General features: G+C 33.3%; 1 protein-coding gene across 1 annotated transcript; it reads left to right on the forward strand.

Annotated features, from left to right (window-relative positions):
• Positions 1–2,097: 2,097 nt before the first annotated feature.
• Positions 2,098–17,283, forward strand: LOC129984470 (U7 snRNA-associated Sm-like protein LSm11). Its single transcript, XM_056094356.1, has 3 exons — positions 2,098–2,651; positions 15,276–15,395; positions 16,411–17,283. The coding sequence occupies exons 1-3, from the start codon at positions 2,445–2,447 to the stop codon at positions 16,930–16,932; spliced, it is 849 nt and encodes a 282-aa protein (XP_055950331.1). The 5' UTR covers positions 2,098–2,444; the 3' UTR covers positions 16,933–17,283.
• Positions 17,284–17,369: the final 86 nt, after the last annotated feature.

Genomic DNA, 17,369 nt, shown 5'->3' on the forward strand with positions numbered 1-17,369 from the left:
GCTTAGAATTGAATAGAAACCTACAAATTTGATATAATGACCATATACCAAATTTCATCTGGTTAGCTCAAAGCGTTTTTGAGTTATCTTGGTCATAGTAGGCAGACAGTTTCCAAAAATGCGTTTTTTGAACGCAGGAAGGCCTCAAATGTGAATATTCGTTTAAATGTAGTTACTTTGTTCGAAAATTTTTACTTTTGTTACATAGTTTATTGAATTTGAGTTGAATTTTCTATATATTTCCATTAATATGCACGAGACGTCACACGTTTTTAAACGCTGCCTTTTAAAAATAGTTCTAATTTCTTTAACCCTTATCGTGGCAAGATTGCTTTTTTGAGGAAAAGCAAAAAAAAAAAAAAAAAATGTATATAGGTAGCTTTTTTACGCTATAAAAAACATCAAAAAATAAATTTAAAAAAATCGTGTAATAAAACTAAGTTAAAAATTATTTTATAGCGGTAGTATATTTTTATAAAGTTGTATGTATGGTATACTATACAAAATGAACATAAGGGTTAACGTTTGACTTAATTTCACATATGTCTTAGTAGATACAAAATTTAAATGGAATTAGAAACGTCTCATTATGTCTATATCAAGATTCATAAATGTGTGTGGATGCAGATTGGAGAATATGCCCCAAAATAAAAATATTTCCAAACTAAATAAATAAATTACTATAGGAAAAAGTGTTTTTAAATTACACAATGGCTTTGGTCCAGTGCTCGCGTTTTATATCTTAAAACGTGAAAATCATTTACTTGTGGGCTATCTAAGTTTTATGATTGCTGGAATTTTTTTAGTATCATTTTAAAGTGTCTCATTATTATAATTCTTCGCTTATCGCATTCATTTCTTTGATTCAACCTTTATGGTCGAAGGCGTATTGATTTGTCAAGCCAATGAAAACCTTTCTGTCAAAAAAAAAAAAAAAAAAAAAAAAAGTAAATTGTTGACAGGCGATTCCTTTTCCTCCAAGGCTTCAAAAATTTATTTTTCAAATCAAAGGGATTCATTCATTAGAATTTTCTTGGCTATTTTAGGAATGATTTTTCAATCAAAATCAATCATTCCTAAAATAGCCAAGAAATTGTAATTAGCGCAAATCTAGGCCAAGAGATCGTGCTTGTTTGGACCGCAGGACTTATGACATTCAAATATTTCTTGGACTGAAAGGCACAAAAAGATCAGTCAGTCGAACCCATGTTTTGAACGGATTACTGTTAAAAATATTATCAGGTATTACCAACAGCGTTTCATATTATGTACCAAACTTATCAATGTAACAAATACCAAAAAACTATAGGAGATATTCCTTTCCTCTGTCATTTCTGTGACAAAAAGAAAAATGTCATTGACTGTTCTCTTGCCCTGCTTGAAATATTCGACTCATAAAAGAAATCAGAACTAGAACAAGAAGCTTGAAATTAAATAACCTTGATCTTAATCACCAATCAACGTGATTTTTTCAAAAAATTCTCCCCCCCCCCCAAAAAAAAAAGACGCCATCTGCAAATTCTTTTTTGACTACTGAAATTTCTTGACGAATACTTAAGAGGTGTTCAAACGAGGTCAACTATTGCTCGCAGTGGACGGTCACGCTTACCTCAGGGATATCACATGACCGCAATGGGGTAATAGCAAATAGTTGTCTCAATGAGACAACCATTTGCCATTGTCCCGTTGGGGTCATGTGATATTCTTAAGGTAGGTGTGACCTTCCACTGCGCGCAATAGTTGGCCTCGTGTGAGCCCTGCTTTACTTTGATTTCTTGGGATTAGAGGATGGCAGCCTTTTGTTATTAAAAAGAGATCTCAATCAATAAGTACATTAAGAAAAACGAACTATTAAATATCTGAGATTAGATTGTCTTTTCCTGAATTCCAATCTTTTAAGTTAAAATTTAATCTCTTTATTTTTTTATTATGAGCTTAAAAACTCCATGGTCCTCCGGCGGCCAATTATATGCAGCCATGTTTTAGAGCAGAAATTAAAATCTTTAACTGTATGCATCAAAATTTGACTATAAAAATATTTTTATCCGGATATTTTAGAGTAGTAATTAATTAGAGGGCTGAGGCTTACATCTTTTATACTACGTAGAAATATATGTGATTCAGCTTTATTTACATATCATGGGACAAATAGCCCCAAGAAGAGCCGCGGGTCCAGCTGCTAGTGCTAACTAAAATATAAAACCAAATTCTTATTAATATTAAAATAAGATTGTATTTTTCAATAAACATCAAATAAGTTTTGCAAATATATTGAGTTTTATTTCTGTTACAAATTGTTCATCTAAATTCTTTTTCCAATTTTAGCAAAATCAAATTGGCAACATCCAATATGTTTCAGTCTTCGAAATTCTTGTTTCGTTCGTTGCATTGTTCATTTGTCGTAATTTGTTTCTGTTTGAAAGTTTAAGTTTTATGAATTTAGAATGTCATCTTCTTCGAGATATGACGATCGTCGATACTCCTCTGGTTACCGAGACAGCCCTCAAAATATGCGAAGAGATAGAGACAGGGACAGAGATAGAGATAGAGATTCAAGGCGACGATCCGTTCCCGGTCCGAGCAGAGCCCGTAGTCCCCCACCATTTGTAAGACCAAGAGATGAGAGTGAATTACCTACTGAATTTGGACGAGTAAGTACTGTTTCTCTGATTTTTTTACTCACCCTTGCTTAATTAAAATTCATTTGATGCTTTATGATAAATCTTATTCGAAATTGGTGTATCTTTTAGTGAACGGTTGTTTAGGATAGTAGGAAGAAATCAACTTCTTTAGTGCTTTTGGCGAAATTCAAAAACGCGCCAGATGTGGTATCCGATTTCAGGGATTTTGACGAGAGAGCGTTTCAGAGGATTTTCGTGCATATTCGTCTTTAGTTCTGATTAGTCTAAATGGGAAAAAAGTTATTTCATATCCTTTGAGCCTAATTTCTTTTTGTCTAGCTGCAGATTCAATGTCATATTTACTGTGTGTGTGTGTGTGTGTGTGTGTGTGTGTGTGTGTGTGTGTGTGTGTGTGTGTGTGTGTGTATTTAGAATTAAAACATGCTGAAAGATGGAAGCTAACTCAGGGGAATATATAGAAAAAGATCAGTATTTAAAGACAGAAGTTTCTAGAGATAATCTGAATTTAATTTGTTTTGATTTTAAATCCAGAGGCGAAAGAGATTAGCTTTTGTATATAGATATCAATATGCTAAATCACGATGTGATTAAGGTGGGTTGGAGAGTAGGGTTGCTATTAATTTGATTTAAATTATAAAGTGAATTATTGCAGTTGTTCCAATCGTTGTGAGTGGCGTTTAAGACGTATTATAAATGACATTTTAGCCTGAATTTAAAAGCTTTTTGAACTCTTCCAATGGGAAGGGTCGCGGTAGCCTGGTGGCAAGGTCCCAGCTTCGGAACCGGAGGGTTTCAGGTTCGAGACCCGATTCCACAGAAGAACCGTCGTGTAAATGGGTGTGGTACACATAAAATAAGTTAGGGCCAAACGTCCTCACGCTGGTGTGGTGTGGTGTGGAAGTTTGGAGAGGGGAGCAAGCTCAGGTGCCTTCCTCGTCATCTGACCTCGATTCAAAGTTTTACGAAGTCTATCCCAAAATAGTCCTAGTTTTGTATAAAAACGGGACGTTAATATAATTAAGCTAAACTAAATATAAATGGAAAGAAAATTATTTCCATTCTTTGAACCTAATTTCTTTTTACCTAATTGCAGATTCGATGTCATCTTTGCTGTGTGTGTGTGTCTGCTGACGGGGGTAGGGAGGGGGAAGGAAGGGAATTTAAAATTAAAACATGCTGAAAATTCATCCAATTGGTGGAAGGGGAATTTATAGCAAAAGATCAAACTTAGGGGAATTTAGAATACAAGATCAGTATTTAAAGACAAGAAATATTGAACGATGATCTGAATTTTTATATTCTTAAGTTCAGATTTCAAAGAGATATGCCTTTGAATATAAACATCGATTGCTGAATCCTGATTTATGTGAATAAGATGGATGGGTTTGATTTAATTACTTTGATTTAGTACGTATTTATTATTTAGAAAATTATTAGGTGAATTATTGCAGCTGTTTCAATCATTGTGAGCCACGTATAAGACGCATGCATTAATGACATTTTGAACAGAATTTAAAAGCTTTTTGAACTCTTCCAATAAAAACCCAACTCTGATATTATCACATTGCGTAGGATGAAATAATTTTATTTGGAGGATTCGGAGTTGCCATTATTAATCTCCATAATCATTGCGTTCATAGATCTAAATCGGATGTAAGAATGCAATTATAATCGAAATGCTCTTTGATATAAACAGATGTTCCTTCTGTAACACGGAAATTTAATCTAATTTTATAGTTTTTATAATAACGATAGTTGTCGATATAAGCTGTGTGGTCTGGTTGCAGCCAAGCTTTTTTTCCAACTAAAAACAAGTCAAGATGGTAGTTCACTCCTAAGATGGAATAAATCATTTTTTTCTTTGCGCTCTTGATGTTGGAGGAGAAAACACACACACACACACACACACACACACACACACACACACACACACACACACACACACACACAAAAAAAAAACCCAACGAGATTTGAATTTTGAATAATTTTGTGCTGTTATTTTTGAAGCAAAAGAATTTGCTCCTTGTTCCCTTATTTTATCAGAAGTTCTGCTTTCAACTGGTGTGTGATATAGTGCATTGAAGTTAGGCGAGACCTGTACATATTTCTTCTTTTTTTCTTCTACTGTTTCATAACTGAGTCATGCAAAGATTACTGTAGTAGTAGAAAATGGCATTTGCTATTCTGCAAACATCATGCAATCTGCATTGTCTGAAAAATTCTTCAAAAGTGGAAAATCCACAAATGAATTGGTTTTACGCCTTGGGCAAAATGAATACGAGGGAATTAATATTGTAATATCAAATGCAAAGATTCTAAATTACGAATTCCCCAAATAAACCAACTTACCCTACAAACTTTCATAAGAGAAAATAAAGCGCCAAGCAAACATACAAAATATGAAATTTACTCACAAGGGTAAAATCTTGTTTGTGCAGCCCAATTACTTAATTTAGACAAAACAGTAAACATTCTAATTGCAACAGATATTACATGGAAAAATATAACATCCCGATTTCTACTCTGATATCCCAACAAAAGTCCCACTGCTAGAAATTGCTGAAGAGTTTACAAAAAAATGTCGAATTTGAAATCATTAAGATGAGGTGATTTATAAAACAGAATGACTTCCGGGCGACATCGCCCGTTCTCATAACGAAATTTGGAACACGCTTGTCGGTGGAAGTAAAGATTTGGTTCATAAATCAAAAAATATAACCGTTTATTGACAAGCCACGGCAGTGCACAAATTGCTTTAGTTTCATGTACCCGTCAAGGGTATGCGAAAAATCAAAGATTTGTCATCCGTGTGGCGACATTCATGCAGGCATTTGTCAATCCCCATATAAATGTATAAATTATGAAGGCGAGCATTCGGCCACATCGACAGGATGCCCATTTTATATCAAGGAAATGGACATTTTAGAGCTCAAATGTAGAAACAATATCACAACTGTTGAGACGAGACGAATCTACAATCAAAGAAATCTAGTTACGCGACAGCTGTCAAAATAAATGCTCCTATAAAAAATATCGAAGAAAAAAAATCGAGAAAAAGGAGACTATAGTCATCAAAATGAATGAAAGGATGGAATCTGTCATTAATTAAAATAGAAGAGCAAATTAAAATAATCCTTGGAATGTTTGAAAAATTGGTGGAATCGCTGTCACATAATTTAAACAGCCATGAGTAATCTTGGAGGCAAACATCTTTCTCCATTAGGAAAGAAAAAAAAGCATAAGAAAAGATTCGCAAAGCATTTGCTATTCCAATGCAATTGGATGCAGGTGGTTTTGGTTAATTCTTGGTCTCGCTTCTTCCCCTTTTAATCCTTTTTTCTTTTGTTTTTCTTGTGTGTCTTGAAACTTTATAGTTTTCCCATAATTCATTTGGGACTGGTTTTTTCTGGGTTTTTGACGTTTTCTTTTTAACAATGACTTTCGTACAGTGGAACTGTAGAGGTCTTAAAAACCAAACAAAGCAAAAATGGCTCAAAGTTCATCCCTTTTCTTCATCCGAATTCTAGATTTTTCAAGAAACATTCTTCAAGCATGAAGATCACTTTCTATGTTCAACTAAAAATTTGTTTTATTTAGACAGGCAAGATCGGCCTGGAGGTGGTTTAATTACCGGCATTCCAAGAAAACGCACCTGGTAGAATTACCTCATTTAGTGCTACACACAATAGCAACCATGAAATTCTTGAAGCTTATCATAAAGGCTAAAATTTTATCATTAACTTACATGCTCAAGGACTCAATATAGAAAATGTAAAAGTTTTTATTCTTTCAGCGTTTTTTGTTTTTATATTCGGTGACTTTAATCTCCATCATCCTCTTTGGGGATCAAATAAACCATCTCTTAATGATTTCGTAGAATGGCTTCAATAATTACAGTTTTGTCTTCCTTAATACTTCGAACCCTACGTATGCCACTTGTACTAGATCAGCTTTGCTGCTCGATCTTCTCGGCTTCTATCTCTCATGGCGTTAATTGCTATTTTTCTGATTCGTCCTTTGAAAGTGATCATAGCCCGGTCATTATTACATAGTGAAATTTAGAGCCTTGTGCAAGGTATATAAAAATAACAGTTTTGAATAGGACTATAAAGCAATCGGCAAAAGTATTGGATACAAGAACTAATCTAAATGCATTGACAAGCAGGATTTCGGAAGTTATAAGGGAATACACAAAATTAATGCCTTTGCCGACTAAAACTTATCCTCCTTGGTAGAACCTATCTTGTCACAATTTCAAAAATTGAAAATTCTATTTCGAAAAAGAGCCCTTCGTTTCATTCAGAAGTACAAAAATATGCAGAAAAAGTTTGTTTTCATATTAAAAAGGCTAATCAAAATTATTTGGACAAAATTGGCAACATTTCTGCAAATCCTAGAATGTTTTACAATGATTCAAATCAGGAATTGAATATTTCAAATCTCATTCAGCATAACTATCGTTTTGTCGCAAATCCATTTCAGCAAAGCAATCTTTTTGCTGACAGTAGCATCGAGCATGTGCCGATTACACTTGACTATAGCGAAGACCGCATTTCTTAATACTCCTATTTGCCTACAGATTTTGCGCCAGAAAAACCGAAACAACCACCAACCAACCTATTCACCCACAGGAAGACAGATACGCTATAAAAAAACACGAAATTCGAGACCTTGTGCTAATAATATTACAGCAAATTGGTTAAAAAATCTTAGCATCACAAATCTAATAAACATTACATTCGTCTTTCAGGAGGTTCTTGCAACATTTTTTATTCCAGAGGAATGGAGACATTCAATCATTTTCCCAATTCCTAAACCTAACAAGGACGAAACAAAAATCATTTCATATAGACCTCTCCCTTGGAAACAATGCATTAAATACTTAGGCGTCGATTTTTCGAAAACAAACCAAAATGGGGTTATATTAAAAAATATTCGAGTTAAAGCACTTAGAAAAATTAATGCTTTAAAATCTATTGTCTATCACACTTATGGCCCTAGAACAACAGATCTCGTAAACATAACCAATAATAGCATCCTAAGTATTTTATTACAGCAGCTCAATTACCATTAAGTTCTCCTAAACTTGATACAAAGCCTGCAATTCGATACAAACTATAACCCTTAGAATAGCACTTGGACTGCCAAAATGGACCCCAAATATTGTTCTAATGAAAATCGCGGGTCAGGAAATGCTATCGGAAAAAATGAAAAGATTAGCTGTGAAATTCTTTCTCAGGCAACTTGCCAAGAGCACTCATTCACCTATTTATCATCATAATTTCAATTCTGGAATCAAATTAGTTAAAAATGACGAAATTATATTTGAAAATTTATTTGCAAACCTGAATGCTACTAAAAATCATATTATTGCTCTGCCAGACCCCATTATCTCCCAAAAATTTTAATGTGAAATTCATCTTCATACCTTAGTTTTAAAAATAAAGCTCTTCCTAGTTACATGATCAAGAATCTCTTTGAAGAAACTGCATGCAAAAAATTTCAAAATTATTATATTATCGCTACGGATGCATCCAAATCTCAATCTTTCACTTCTATTACGGGTATCTCTTGTAACCAGTCCTTCGTTTATAGAATTCACCCTATCAATTCCATATTTACAGTGGAAACCTTGGTACTTTGTCAAGCTCTGGTTGAACTTCCAATAACAGGAAAAAATCTACTTTTGTTGACAGACAGCTATTCGGCCCTTCAAGCTTTAACACATTGACTGCTGCATGACGCGCCAGTGCGTTACAGATAATATGTAATTGTACCAAACCATCTATGTTATTAGATGAACCCTTCTCTGCTACAGTCAAGAGATAGCAAAGAAGGGGTCATCTAACTAGATAGAGGACCCGAATATTGGGTGTGAGTCGTGGCAGCGAAAGTGTTAAAATGTCTTAAAATCACATCTCCAAAAATCCTTCATAGATTGGCTAGCAAAATTCAAGCCAGGGGAAAATTAAATCGGAAAATATGCTTGGTGTGGTCTCATTCACAGATACATTAGAATGAAAAGGCGGACGTACTCGCAAAAATGGTCACGGAGTCGCACCCATTGCTGGAGTGGATTGCTTCAGAGGATTTAATTTCTCATTATAAGGAAACCTCACTACGAAAAACGAATAGCATTTTTAAAAATAGCAAATATCAGGAATCTATTGACAATATTCATACCATGTTTTCCCTTCATCCATGGCTAAAAAGCAGAAGAGAAGATACCATAACAGCACGTCTTGTAATCCGGATGATTAAAAGATTAAAACTCCAGCTCTGTTGAATAGATTTGGTCTACACAATTGTTCTCACTTCCAAGTTTGTAATCATGAAAATAACATTGAACATATCTTGTTTTGCTCCAAATACGCAATTCATTGGTCAAATCTTTTTGCAAAACTTAATATTGATCTTCCTTCTTGTTCTTCCTTCAAAACGTTTATTCAAAAAGCTGTTTCTAATAACAGTATTTCGGATCCTTCTCCAATCTCTGAAGTTTTTTTTAACATCTATTGAATGAACTCTTGGCATTAGGGGATAGCGGTTACCAAAAATCCCATTCTCGTCCCATTTCAATCAATCAATCAAGTCAAGATTCTGCTCTATTATGAAGTCGCTGATTTTATTAATTTTTGAATGTAAATCAGCCGCTTTCCTTAAATCAGTCTGAAGTATTTGCAATTAAGCTATGCCGTAAAATGTTAATATTAGAGATTTATCACTTTACTAAGTTGTGCAAACTGAGCAACGAAAAGATATGCAGGGCAGTACCTATGAACACTCCCGCGAAGCGTCCACAAGACGTCTTTGAATGGTGCAATAGAACTAACCCAGTCTTCTCTCATGAAGTAGGGAAGGGCCGAAAGTGTCAGTAAACGATGCATCTTTTAAGACATTCCTAGAAATTGTTCGATTTGGAATAGTTTTAGGTGACTCTTCGGTTGTTCGGTGTGAATTGCCTTAGAAATCTTTGGTGGTTGCGTCCGAAGAATTAATGTTTTTCACTTTTAGGAGGAGAAGGTGATTTTATTTTCTCTGAAAATTTTTTTCCAGCTGATATAGGGAAATGGGGCAGTGGCACTAGCTCTGTGTGATAACTCGAGTAGTTAATGCATTTTAGGGGTTCCTACAAAGACGTTTAGTATTGCCTAGATTGATGACGCCCTGCGTATTATATAAAACTCCAGAGGATGTTGCAGGTTTCACTGCAGTGGAAAAATTGTCAGCGAAAGCATATGCTTTCTTGGTAGTGAGGATGATTTTTATTTTAATCAAGTATATACTGGCCATGGTAAATTTTCTGTAATTCAAAGTCGTTTCTTTGACGAAAGTTCGACTTATCAGAGCGGCACCGAAGAAGGATCTATAAATGAAACAATCAAAGCCCGCGCACTATGGCAAAAACAGACTCAAATGGCCAAGAAATTGAATGTCTCTTGAAGTCGAAAAACTCATAAAAATTCAGTCATTAAATCTTCTATTATGGACATTTTGTCTAATCTTTTGTATTTAACTCTATTAATGTAAAAAGTTAATTTGCATTTAATGTATTTTATGTATAAAATATGTAATGCATTTTAAATATGTATTTTATGCATTGTATATGTGTGCATTTAATATGTAATGTAAAATGCAATGTTTTTTTCTATTCTGTTTCTGTACCAATATGCGTTTTCTCTAGAGGGTTCTTTATTATTTGCAAGGGTCCAATGTCATCAAGTGTATTTTGTTCCTTCGTGCTAGGTGGGATTGCTCTTCAGAGGCCTCAAGTTTCCACCATGACCTTTGATTAGGTCTGGGTATCTCACAGTTATTATATGCTTACTTGATTTTTTTCTATCTTTGTAAGCTTCAATCGAAATCTTAGTAATGAGTAAATCTGTTCAACCCTTAGTCCATTTCCCCATTGTAGATAAATGAGAAATTCAGGTGCTTTGAACTTCGAGAGTTTATAGATTTTAATCACACTTTAGTTTTTTTCTTAATCTCTTTTTTGATTTCGTCAAGAAGGTGCAAGTGGAGAACCTTTGAGACACAATTTTTAAGCGCGGGTAATCCTGTTTTTAACATGAAAGTTCTGAATTCGGTTCCTGTGGTTTGAGACCATAAAACAATTTACGATACTCTTTCTTATTGTATATAGTCATTTTTAACTCACTGCGTACGGATCATGAGATTTACCGTGTTTAGCAGGACGCCGAACGTTGTGGCCGGGTCACGAGATATCTCGTTTTCATGTTTTTCGGCTAAATCGATGCATAACCAACCAGAAGTAAATATTTAACACATTACGGACCGCAAAGAAATCTGTAAGACATACGCATGGGACAGCACATTTTCGGCAAACTTGTAAGTTCTAAAATCATCATAACTTTGTTATTTATGAAGCAATAACAGAAGGGACACGCAACACGAGAAAATTCGTGAGCGGTCCGTAACAGACGGGATGCAAAACACAAAAAAACTCGTGATCCTTAATGTCTTAAAACAAGATACTGCTACAAATCGTGCCGAACACCATTGCACAAAGGAATATGCTTTACCAAATATCACACTCTAAAGCATTATTCAAGTCTGTGAAATAAATAATAGTTAAAATGTAAAAAAAATTATATAATAAATACATGTATAAAATATATAGTAATATTTAAGAATACTTTATGTAAATATAATACCAATGCAAGTTAAGAATGTGCATGTGTGTATCCTATTGCATACCAAGCGTTCAGAAATTAGAATACAATACGTTAGAGCGTTCAAAAATGTGCGGGCCCTGGAACCGCGTTGAGCGCGCAGAGCGCCGTACGTAATGAGTTCAGCAGTTTTGTCACTTGCGACCCCAGAAAAGAAATGAGTTTTAAAATGTTCTGCATCACCAGAAAATCACATCTGAGTCGGAAAGAAGGATCTACATTATTTCCCTTCTTAGTCTGTCTGGTTTATTTGTCTGGCCGTGTTTACATTCACTTTTTCTTTCGCCAATTATTGGGAAGGTGGCTGGGTTGTACGAAGTGAAGATTCATAATCTCCAGGCATGACAGGGGATGAGAGAAAAGTGACTTAACAATGATATTACATAGTAAGATGGTTGTGCTTTGTTTTATTTAATTGTGCATAGTAAGAACTGAAGTTTAATTAACATTTTAAGTTAAACATAAAAAGAAAAAGTGAAGTGATATTTGCTAGATGGAATTAATCGGCAAGGAACGGGTCACAAAGTTTATGTTGATGTGTTAAAGAAGCACATTTATTGTGATCTAGTCACAAATAAGTCAACAAATTCTTGATATTCTTGAGGATACTTTGGATTGTAAATTTTAATTTTCTTGGCACATGGTCGCATTTATATATTTGTCAAAAAAAATCTGATGGACAGTTTTTGCGGAATCCCTTGATGATGGAGAGTTGAAAAACTTTCCAAATATTGCTATTATGTGCAAGCTATCGTATTTTTACCTTTCTGTTTCGTAGAGTTTCCAATTCTTGGACGCGAATTTTGACTGGATTTACCCAAATGAGGGTTACACATCAAATAAGTGAGTTTTGTATATAGCCTTTTCCTAGATTAACTTTTACTTGAAAGCATCGAATTTGATACAATCTAGCTTTAGTTCCTTTATAGTTCGATTTTTTTGGATATGCTTTTAAAAAGTTGAGTGCTTGGCAAGGATGATTTTTATTTCAATATGAAGAGTTCAGCTTCCATTTCCTAATGTTGATTTGGATCTTCCATCGACTGAGCAATTTTTCTATGAGTTTTAAATATCATGTTCTTTTTTCACTAAAGGCATTTGTATTTTATTGGTGCAGAGGATGAGTGTGTCGTCATCAGAGAGATTAAGCTTATTTTCCTGTGTTATTAGTATGTCATTAATGTTCTAGTAGATTGTTCTGAAATTGGAGTTCTAGACTGTTTGCAATTTCTGCAGCTTTTTCGGTGTCCAAAGGGGGATGTCTTTCCGGTCAATAATGAACGCATGCAGACTTTTTTTTGTTTGTGAACTTTTTGAAAAGTTTCCAGATAGAGCCATCATTTGATGAGAATTCATTGAGTAATGTGAACCATCGATTTTTGTTTTTTCTCTCCGAGAAATTGTTGCGGAAATAATCTTCAGAGTGATTAAATAAATTCATCCCAGATTAATTCCAGGTAGCTGTTAGATTCACTGTTAATGGATAATTTATAAACTAATAACTTTTTCAGTCTATACAAATAACTTTCTTAGCCTATACCTTTTTGTAATTTGTGAAATGCCCCCTATTATATTAGATTAAAATTTAAAAATTCAATTTTGGCAGGTGCAAATGTTTCCAGTTCCATTTCTAGACTGTTCTAGAACTTGCTTCCTAATTAGACGACTAATCCTGTTTGGGAATATTTATTATTTTAATTTCTATAATAATACAAGGACATACGAGATATTATAATTTTTTAGAGATTTTTGCATTTAAAATTATTTTTGCTTAGCTGCAGGGTTAAAATAAAAAAATTCGATGCACGAATCAGACTCGTCATTGTATGCGAAGGACTAGTGTTGATTTTCTCTGCTTATGGAAAGAAGTCTGAAGCAAGTGTGAAATGCTTCTTCTGTGCTTATGAAATGGTTTTTACAAGAACCACTTCATAAAAGCAGAAGCAGCATCCATCATTACTTTCAGTTTTTGATACTATAATTTCACGAAAAATTCTTAGTAATTTTAATTATTTCCATAGTGTGTAGAACAAAGTGGTTTTAATAAGTATCCCAATGAATTTTAAAAACGTAAATATTAAAAGTATATATTATTACTTAAATAATTGATTATAAAGAAGAAATAGCATAATACAGACTGGTATTTGAAGATCATTTTTAGCCTCATAATTTTCAACAGGAATTTTGTCATCTTTAAAACGTAGCATACAAAATTTTCATGGATAGTATTATATCAAATAATTTGACATTTTAGAGATACTGATTTTAATTTGATCTTACATAAAATAACTACTTTCAGAGATTTTGCTCCATATCACGTGTTGTCTATCCTTAAAATTTGCCGCCTTTGGCTACCAGCTTTTCACCCTGATTATTGGATTTTTAAACGATTAATATGGAATAGTTAAATCATAGCAATTATCTAACTGGTGACATGAGATGGTATTTATTTTGGCGCTTGCTAAACTCTCTACTTGACACATGTTTCTTAATTTCCTCTGACTTAATAGAATGCCAGTCCTCTCTAGAGCATTTCCTATAATATCTTGCCTCTACATTAATTATTAATCAAGTATAGCTGTAAAAAACATTCAATGAGCCAATCTGGAACGGTTGATTACATTTCATTGTTGCCATTCAGCAATAAGCAATAAGAGCGATTTCTGTGGCACGTATATTATCGTTATGTATATAATGTTGAATTCCATTGAGCAATAACTGTAGAATAATTATTTTAATTGTCTGTTAATTGCTGAAAATCTGAAATTTATCAACGTTTAGCTGTGTAATAGGTTAGATTTTAAGTTACTTTTTGACATGTAAAGAATATGAATTTGTCATGTAACATTTAAAATAGGCTGGTTTAATAATTTGAAAATATCAATTACGGCGAATTTTGTTCTACAGTGATTTTGTTACATAAATTTGGAAAGTTTCAACATTTAACTCGTTTGTAGAGATATCTTAAGAACTTCCCAGCTAGAAATTCTAGATTAAACATTTTCTTTTCAAATAATTGGCATTTTTTTTTGGGGGGGGGGGGGTTTATCAGATATGCATTTCGTTTTTAAATCTAAAGGGCATTTTATGTTTTATGTTCATTTAAGTTTATGATAAACATAACTTAAATATATAATATTACATTACCTGAAAGTTATGACACTGTGAGACTATGTAACATAAAAATATTTTTCTGAAAAATAAAGGTTTTTTTTTCAAAGAACTTATATCTTGAGTCTTAACTGGCAAATATGTGAAAAAAATATTTTTCATATCAAAATGCTTTTAAATATTGATTACTCATAAATTTCTTTAGCTTTCTAACTCGGTTTTGAAATTCGAATCTGATTGGTGATGGGTGTGGTGTGGTGTATATGTGTGTTGAAATTCTGGATTTTGGAATCTGCTTTCAAAGACGTTTTTATGATTACCAAAATTAGTTATATAACATAGTTTTGCAGATGAGCGGTTAAAAAGAAGGCAAATTTGGAATTAATTTCAATTTATTTTTCCACGTGAGGGATGGTTTGTGCACAGTGATGAAATTCGAAACACGGCTGTTCGCACCAGAACATAAGAGGAAAAAATCTAAGTTTTTCCCTTAGTGCTTTTACTATTATTTTAGGGATTTCTTTGTCGATTCAGGAAAGGGAATCTTGGATGTTATGGAAGGAAATGCGTGGGCATTAGGGAATTTTATCCTTTTGTTGACAGGATAAGAACTACAGTGTCAGCAATTTTTTTAAAAAAATAAAGTGAGATTTGAATCAGGAAATAAGTTTGAACTTAGAATAAGCATTACTCTATATTTAATCTTATTTCAATAAGATAATTTTAGAATAAAATAGTGATCTGATTTAAGATAAAAAAAATAAGATGTTAATTAGGATATAGATTAAATTAAGAGCTATCATTGCATACATATATCTTTTTATAGGTTGTGCAACCAGCATTCAAAGAGGATGAGAATACTGTGCTCAAGAGGATGAGAACAGCTTTTACCCACAGTCCTCTTTCAGTGGTGTATCAGTGTATCAAAGATAAGGAGAAAATAAAGGTAACAAACGGCACATTTTGCTCATGTTCACTGTTTAATGCAATAATAATAATTACCTGTTATGTGATAGAAAGCAGTTTCATTTAGGATTGGTTTCCCTTTATCATGCTTGCGATATTTAAAAAATGTATTCCGTAAATATTACATGAAATTAAAAAAAAAATAGCGAGCTTATATTTTTCTCATCAGCCTGGTATTTCTTTCTTGTATCTCTCTTCGTTCTTAATATTATAATTATTCACTTCAATTCTCAGTCCAATAGCCTTTTTATTTCGTTGTTAGATAAAGTCATTTTAAAAATTTTTAAAAATTGATATTGATTAGTAGAACAGTTATATAACTTATAGGATATATATATATATATAATATAATATTAAAAAATGAATTTTTGTCTGTTCGTATTTTATGTGCTGCCTTACCACTCATCCGATGGCGATAAAAGCGAAGGCACCTGCGCAAAGGCGTAGTACAGTTATCATATCTAATATATAAAAATGAATTTTTGTTTGTTTGTATTTCATGTACTGACGTACCATTCATTCGATGGTGATAAATATTTGCCAACTTATTGCTTTGAACCTAGAAAAATCTGTTTCTCACAATGCCAGGTGGATGTTGGATGCTCACGTCGTGCAGCCACGAAATTTGTTTTCGCTGAAGACGGAAAAACATTGTCTACCCTTACGTATACTTGAATAATAAGGGGGGGAAAGGTAGAATAAGTGTTATTTGTACTTCTCCTTTGTATATCATTCAATTTCAACGAGTGTATTCATTGTTGACAAGAAAATAAATATCATTATTTCTGTCATTCCTAATTAAACACGATAGCTATTTTAGATTTCAAACGATATTTCTAAAATTATTTCTTCTGCTGCATCAACGCGTCGGATACCAGTTAGCATTAAATTAGAGGGACTCAATATAATAAGATTAATTTTAAAAAATTATCAAATATTTAAAAAAAATTTCTGATCTTTTTTCTTTTTCAAATTTGATTCAATTTTATTTTTAGGTTTGGACACGAAATTTCAAGGAAGTTCGAGGTATTTGTACAGGGTTTGTGGTTGCCTTCGATAAGCACTGGAATTTGATTTTATCTGATGTGGAAGAAGTCTACATGAAGCCAAAAAAGGCGAAAACTCCTTATTTGTACGACATTAAAGCTGAAGACTTACCAGAGTTGCCACCAAAAGTGCCCAGAGTGAAGAAGACCGCTGCAACAAAGAAGGTTACTGAGGAAGAAGCACCAAAGAAAGAAGCAGAGAAGAAAGTTGCTGAGGAAAAAGCTGTAAAGAAAGAGGAAGAAGCAGAGAAGAAAGTTGCTGAGGAAGAAGCAGCAAAGGAAGAGGAAGAAGCAGAGAAGAAAGTTGCTGAGGAAGAAGAGAAGAAACCAGAGGAGAAAAAGAAGAAAAAGAAAGGCAGGAAAATTCATAAACGTCACCATAAACAATTATTTATTCGGGGTGACAACATTGTCCTGTGTGCTCTTTTCGACTCTCCCAGTGAGCCAGCCTCTAGACGGTCGGAAAACTGAGTGTCCAGCGATTTCCTTGATGATTATTGGTATGGTACGATTGTATTGTATTGATATTTGAATGATGTTTTATACAATTAAATTATGATCATCCAAGTTATTCTCTCTCGCTGCTGTCATCGATTCTTGTAAGAGTGTTATTGTTAATTTTTATTTTAAAATATTACATGAAAAGTAATGTAAAACTATATATTTATATTTTGTTATCTCTGATTTGTAAACATATGAGAATAATTTGAACGATCTTTTGCGCATTAATCTTTGAGTTTTAGATTGATACTAAAATGTTCAATGTTTCTGAGTTCAGATCGACTCAGTATGTCATTTTCTGTGAGAACAAATTAAAGTATTTTTCCCCCCTAATTTGTATTTATTTGTTATTTATTTAAAAACCTTACAATGAAATTCTTATAAACAGGATTAACCAATGCATTTGA

The sequence above is a fragment of the Argiope bruennichi genome, chromosome 9 (assembly GCF_947563725.1).
Source record: "Argiope bruennichi chromosome 9, qqArgBrue1.1, whole genome shotgun sequence".
NCBI classification, from domain to species: Eukaryota; Metazoa; Arthropoda; class Arachnida; order Araneae; family Araneidae; genus Argiope; species Argiope bruennichi.